Below are 7,672 nucleotides of genomic sequence, written 5' to 3'. Positions count from 1 at the left end.
ACCTTTTACAAGTATTTCTATTTTTCAGATATAGGAACCAATGTTTTTCTGTATACTATCTGAACTTGATCACTGGCTTTTGTTATGGTTTTGGTCTCTCTGACATGGACATGGTATAGGAGTGAAAAACGCAAAAGTACAACTCACAAAAGGACATGCAGGGCGTGAACATTAAAGAAAGTTCAGCGATAACAATCCTATGACAATCTAATTTCTGAACACAAAGGTTACAAAACTATCAGCTGAAAGTCACAATATGAAGCTTTTTGCCGAGGTTTTGGTAATTATTAAATTGAGGCAATTATTGGACCAATGCATGTATATGTATTACACTGTGCTCTGTGTACGTTTTCAACATTTACTACGTTCGAATCCATATTGTATAATCGACAAAAAATATGTCGAAAATTTATAACTTTGTTAAAACACGGGTTTTGGTGTCGAAGTTTACCGATCGTTGTCTATTGATAGACAATCATCACAGAATCATGGAAAACGTGGAAAGTATAAAGTGAGACTATAGATCGATGCATATTTGTTGTTTTGTGTTTAATCCGTGCCCATTTGTTAATTTAACTTTGTTTTGACAAATCTTAAATTATTTGGTGTATTAAGTTTCTTTATCTCTGAATCGGTTTATACTATTTGTTTTCCACGTTTGTTAAACTTTTCTTTCATCACGCACTTCCGCTGTGCGATTAACGTAATGTTAACGAAAGATGGCATGGTTAAGTTCACTGCATACGTAAAAGATGTCGGCGAATTTGAGTACGGGAAGATCATTATTCAAATGCAGTACATTTAGGAAGAGTTTGATGAAATATAAGATTGTCTTTTATAAGAAAGTCTTTAGTACCCGTTTTTTTAAAAGTGAACCTCAGTCATGATAGAAAAAATAAATATTTTTCAACTTTTTTTAACTGAATTTGATGTATTATATGACTTTAAAGGTAAACAATTTGACACAGTGGTAAAATATTTAGATATTGCTTCTTTCGATACTAACATTGATTATGATTTTGAAAAAAGTCAACATTACTGAAAAAGATATTGCTATAAATGTACAGTTATGAGGACTCATGATCCTACATCCAGTAGATACTGTTTGCTTTTATTTCGGCATTGTTCTAGGTCATGCGTTTCTAAGACTGCTTTTACGTCTTTACACTTAGTTTATAAGTGCACGTGCAGCAATGCCAATCAGTGCAACACACAATATTCCACATCGATGCTAGGTGTCTTGTAAATCCAGTTTGAAGCTCAATATGACTCTTGATAGCTGCTCTTATCTTAAATGTGTGTTGAAAATCGCCAATGGGTAACTGGATAAAACTTAAACAGCTTATAAAGTTTTCGGTCTTAGTGAAACACATTTTGGGTCACTGAAATGATAACAATGAAATACAAAATAGAACACAAAAAACAAACCCGCCATACATTTGAACGGTATAAACGTTACTGCACAATGTTGTGAATAGAAAAAAATTAAAACAAAACTTTATAAATTCCATGCGTCCGAAGTTCTTTTCTGGACTTGTCTTCATCGGGAACGCTCAAATCCGAATATTTGAAAACAAGCATGTATAAAAACCGAAACACTAGAAGAGCTATATGAATAAAAGGACATAAAACATAGCCAAATTATTAGGTCAACTATTTCTGAGCAAGTTGCAACCTTCGTTTCTTTATCATTTAAAAATTTGTAAACTGACAATATTAGAAAGGTCTTTGATAAATCATGTCATTGCCGAGGAACTGACTACTGAGCAGATGATACCCTGGAGAACTGATAGTCCACCAGCAGATGTATCGCCCAATTGATGTCAAAATGGAAACAAAACTTTAGCTTCATGCGTCTGAAGTGCTACGCCAATGGTGAAATGTTATCCGTCCTGATAGCTGATAAACACTTAGTTACTATCAGTTTCATATTATCAAGTATTAGTCCGTTTCATATATATTTTTCTGTACATTTTGACCATTAGCACGAAGCAATATTTTAACATATTATTAGCTTCATATATTAGTAATATGAAGAATTATGAAGAGAACGTTCAAAATGTCATTTCTTAAAAAAAAACACTGAAAAAAATATTCAAAATATTCAAATTGACCAAAACTTTTAGCATTGTCAATAAGGGGAACCAGTCAAAATTGAAGGATTGAGTCGATTTGAATCACACACGTAACATTAATTCTTTTAACATCGATATAATAGCTAATCAAATATGACTTGACAAATTTCATCTGTACTTTTGATCGGTTTTCATCAAACCACGGGAGAAGTTATGTTTAAGTTAAGGTCAATTGAAACCTCAGCTTTCTTATATAATCACCAAAGTCAATTTTAAAGTTTGAAAAGTAAGATGTATGGCTCTGTATATATTGAGTGAGTTCAACTTTATGGATTTAATCATCCTTGGTTCATAATATTTTTGGTTAGATCGTTCCCGATTAGACATTATTCTCAACAGGAAATCACTACTTTTGATCAAGAGCACATATTACCTTATAGGCTTTAGATCCTCTGGTTTTCGTGGTCCAGTTTCGCTGCGGATTCGTAGATCACTTCGAACCCCTTGCATAGTCATTCCTTTGCCTACAAAATACATGTAAAGTTATTATCAAGAATTTTAGTTTTATGCTTTGGGGATATGTCTCACATTTTGTTTCTGGAATATCAAGTGCCTAAAAAATTTGATTGACTACGAATGAGAAAGCAATCTTTAGTCATTATTTACAAACAACTCTTACGTTAATAAATCAACTCAATTTTGATCTCATAAGAAGTCTTAATAATAGCACCGACAATACTCACGACCAATGAGTTGATAGTATACTGATGTATTGTTACAGTAATGCAAACACTTAAACAAGTGATTTTACTAATTGGTGAAAGTTATATGCGCCTGCCAAAAACGTCCCTGTAGGCTTTCATGTCGTAACGATTATTGGTGTATGATGTTAGAAAAGGATTGAAGAGGTAGTATGCGTTAGCTTATATGTTGATTGTAAATGAGAATTTGAATCGAAATGATACCAACATATTCCCATGCTGTTTGAAATTGACAACAACTTTTACTGTAAGTACTTTTGTGTGGATTTAAAGCACCTCAGATCTTATACTTTTTCATGTTGAATATGTTTAATAACGTCATCGGCTGAATGTTTGTCTTGACTCAACGATGATTATCTGTAAGATACTTTCAAAAAACAAACTAGCTATGCAAGTTTTTTCTACTATAACACCATGTTTAAAAAAAAGGAAAATGAGAGAAAATACACCACAGAATTTTGTTTGATTAGTGCACAGGCAGTTCAAACCGAGATTAAAACTAGTGTAGGCCTACCACTTTTGCGCTTCTCCGTCGGCAGGTGCCAGAGGCGCTAACAATTTGTTAGTTTGTGATAAGGGCAGTCTAACATAAACAACTAATGACATGTCAAGGAACTTTAGTATGCAGTAAACGAAAAATTTGCACAATTATTTTTTTAAGGAGTTTTTTGGATTTACCTGCTCCGTCATTGTTGTGACTTTGATACTTTTACGTAGTTTACAGAATATACACGTAGATTGAGGGTAGCCACTAAGGTAAGTTCAATTATATTTGGTGTACAGTTGTAAAAGAATCAGTATTAACACATTTCATACACATGCATATTATTGTGACCAGTCATAATTGATTGACCTTGAAACCTAAGCAATATCTGCATGTGCCAGCTTGTATGTGGTAGACCAGTATCCATATTATGTATATAATATTCTCTAATCCTTCAGTCAATACATGTTTTTTTAAAATTTAAATTTAACATAGTTTAAATGTAAATTATTTTGTCTGTTTAACCAATTGGAACTGTATTTGTCTGGTTTTTTTATGTTGTGTTTAAAATCAGTGTCCCAGCTTAAGGACAAGATGAACGCTCACAAACATTTATAAAACCGCCGTATTTATAATGACTGTGATTATCCAAACGAGTCATGATCCCGTAGTCTTTGGTTTCCGTTAGTTCGTGAATTGTTTCACATCTTTCATGGCGGGGCTTTTAAAAGCCGACTATACGGTATGTTTTCCCATTGTTGAATGCAATACAGTGACCTATGATAATATTCTAAACTGTGAACATGGTGAGGGCTATGTGTCTGATTTTTTTCTTCCTTTTATCAATTACATTTGTTTAGGTTTAGGTTTGTATATCTTGACGTACATGTACGACAATAGTTGAGATAGATGTTGTTTTGTTCATTCTTGTCTGTAATTGTCCATATTGAACACGGACACTAAAAAACTACAAAATGTTACCATAGACAGTATTCATACAGTTTTTTCAACAAAAGGCAAATGTATTTATATGTCAAGAAATTTATAAATGGTACCATGACTAAACATATGTATGTCAGACGAGAGTTTTTGTATACAAACGATTCACTACTTTCGCTCGATTAAACAAAAGTTTAAAAGGTCAAGCGTGTCAAATACAATATAGAGATGCAAGGTATTTAGGATTCCGAAAGGTATTGCCCTATTCCTTGGGAAGAAAATCCGTAGTTTTTTAAACATTCGAATATTATTACATATACTATTGATTGAATTCAAAAACACTAATTATTATTCAAACCTCTATTTTTATTCTTTACTCCGAGTTCTTGCAACTTGGACTTCGATGATTTGGATTTTGATAATGGCGAAAGCTGTCTCCTGTACTAAAACAATATAAAACTCTTGTATTAAATACATATAAATTAGAACAATAAAGAAAGGGTTACTTAAATTTGTTTCTAGAAAAGATTAAGCAGCTATCGTGGGGATTGTATACTCGAGAGCTATGTGCTTAAAGGCGGAAAGTTTATCACGGTTTTTGACAGGCTTGTGTGCCATAATATAAGATATGTGCAGTAGCGCGTTAAGAAATGTCCAAAGGTATTGATACCCAATAGTGAATGCATAATTCGGTCTCATATATTTGAAGGTATAATAATAAAATTTGCAGGGGTTTCATTAATGAGATTTTAAGATGTGACACAAGACATAAACTTATTTTGTTCTAGACTTTTGACAGGCACATGAATATGTGACGGGGTTAAATCTATTGTTTTGTCTTTCCATTTAATATTTGCACAAGACGTTGCTTCCAATTGTCTTTCTATAATCAATCATACATAAACACACATTAATATATTGTCCTTCTAATCGTTATTCATCACACATGATCCTCAAGATAACTTTTATACTTATATATTGATGTTAAAACTTATGCCTAGTAAGAAGTGTTAAAACGACAGCCATTCCCGTTAACAGTTTGAAACAAATGGGATATAGATCTAAGCAGTAGTTATCTACATTTCCGATCATTTTCTGTGAGCTTGTGGTACCAGGTCTTTCATCAGAGTGCATAACAAAGCTGCTAGTTTGCATTCTTTTTCCAACCATAAACCCAATCGAACCTGAAAATAAAAAAGAGCATATTTAGAAGTATATTTAAAAAAAAAAAATTGATGTGACTTCATGGTGAATAAATCATCATTCACCGTTAACACACACAAATGACCTGCATAATATATTATCTACTTGTCACATTAATTCATGTACTGCATTTGAACTGTAGATAAAGCTAACAAGGAAAGGTATTACAGAACTGACGAATAACATCCTTCTTTGGGTCTAGTTTGCCCAAATTTGTAGATCAGAAAATGTTGAAATAAATTTCAGACAAAAACTTAATAAATTAGTGAAGACAGACATTTTGCCGTTTAGTTGTCATATATGTAGACGTATATCATACGTTTATATAAATAACAACGATATATCCCCTTAGAACTTTAATTATAACTGCATTCATGTTTGTACTTGTGGGAAATTAAGTTTGGATTTTTCGAGCGCTTCACTGATTGGATCCGGTGTAAAGATTTTTCCAAAAGAGATCATCACCAAGAAATACATAGAAGAAAACTTTTTGATCTTAAAATGTGTATTGTTGTTTCCTGTTCCTGTGTGCCTGCACTAATGTGTTATTGCTATTGGTTGCATTATATTGAATAGTTTCCAAAGATGATTTATGTTTTTCTAACCATTTGCGGATATTATTTGATTAACTATCGTTATTTAAAAACGCTTTATTAAATCCTTTATTTAGACAATTATGCGTTTGTATAATATTCAAGATGTATGTCAAATTAAAGTTTGATAAAATGTCCGCCCTATAGATAGAATAATTTTTAATGGTGTACCTAAATAATGTTAATGTCTAATCTCTTTTTGTTTACTACTGATTTGAATTGCAGAAAATAATTTAATATTCTACATTTTGTTAAAAATATGTAGAATGTGTGCTGTTAAAAAAAGTACAGCATGCATTAAAATGTTGAGCTGCAGGATTTTAAAGAGGAAGTTGAGCACTGTATTTATGATTTTAAAAACTATATTACTTTATTGCTGAATAACTTTTTTTTGTCTTTTTGTTATGTTAATAATGAGAATTATTTAACTTATTTGTTTACATTAACCAATGTAAAAGTTTAATAATATGTGCAGTTTTCTTTTTCATCACGCAAGTAAAATAACATGTTTGTCTTTTTCAAATAAAAGATATTTAAGCTGACAATTACAAATGCAATATATACGAAATTACATGATTTTTTTCCGTGACTTTATGTTGATTCTATCGAACGAATTTTGTGCATGGTTTTAAACTAATTTCAAAAGTACATTATTTTGAATATTTTTACCATACACAACAGTTTCTTGTTAATAATTTGCTCTCTTTATTTAAAAGTTTATGAGAGGTTTATTCGACAAGAAAAGATATACATAATTGTACAGATAATGACCGATAGAAATATCGCTGATGTGATGATTGAGTTACAGAGTATTAACTGCAGTTTTGATTTTTTTTGAAATTAACCAGTTAAATCATTAAACCACACGAAGGAAAAGGTATTGGTTTATAAAATGTGTCAACATTTTTTATCAATAAACTGAAATAAATGTGTATTTTTCATGAACGATCAATTGATCATGTTTATTTGTATGATAGCATTTTGCATTTTTTCCTCAATATAATTATGCAGTCCGAATTGATTTTTCAGTGCTCTTGTAATGTTTTAGAATATTACTTCGTTTATTGATACAATTATATAAAACATACTATGTTATAATATAGATAAACACTTACATTTACTAGGACTGTTTGAGGGTATAGGATTTAATGGTTTTCCATTAGCAGAAACTGAATATCTAGGATTGGCGCTTCTTTCAACTGTTTTCGACTACAACATAAACTGAACACGATAACAAAAGGTTCATAAGCCTACCGAATATATATAAAGGAGTTGTATTTTCAGTTTTATGTTGATCTCTTTTGTGTTTCAAAGATGTTTTAGTTGATTTCCTAATTCGAATGCTAAGTTACACACATTCAGCTTCTGGGTTATAATAAAAAAGGCAAAAATCAGTCAGAATTTGAAAGAAAAAGAAAAGTTACACATTTTCATTTGAACATTCACCAACAGATATTCAAATATTCATCTATGAATCAGTCAGTCAAATTTGTCTTTCTGTCAAGCACTTCAAGTTGATGAACAGATCATTAGTACAGGCAATGACTGAATGAATTTGATGCATTTATAGTCTATCTGTAAGCACCGTTTCTTAGCATTTCTTAATACCAGTTTTTC

At 31.4% G+C, this 7,672-nt stretch overlaps 1 protein-coding gene across 1 annotated transcript; it reads right to left on the bottom strand.

The window, feature by feature from the left end:
- Positions 1 to 995: 995 nt before the first annotated feature.
- LOC134695707 (uncharacterized) lies at positions 996 to 5,437 on the bottom strand. Its single transcript, XM_063557076.1, has 4 exons — positions 5,340 to 5,437; positions 4,618 to 4,702; positions 2,509 to 2,599; positions 996 to 1,382 (listed from the first exon to the last, which is right to left on the bottom strand). The coding sequence occupies exons 1-4, from the start codon at positions 5,427 to 5,429 to the stop codon at positions 1,343 to 1,345; spliced, it is 306 nt and encodes a 101-aa protein (XP_063413146.1). The 5' UTR covers positions 5,430 to 5,437; the 3' UTR covers positions 996 to 1,342.
- Between the last annotated feature and the right edge of the window lie 2,235 nt (positions 5,438 to 7,672).

The sequence above is a fragment of the Mytilus trossulus genome, chromosome 14 (genome assembly GCF_036588685.1).
Source record: "Mytilus trossulus isolate FHL-02 chromosome 14, PNRI_Mtr1.1.1.hap1, whole genome shotgun sequence".
Lineage (NCBI taxonomy): Eukaryota > Metazoa > Mollusca > Bivalvia > Mytilida > Mytilidae > Mytilus > Mytilus trossulus.
Note: the sequence above shows the minus strand (reverse complement) of the source record. Positions and strands in the feature narration are given on the sequence as shown.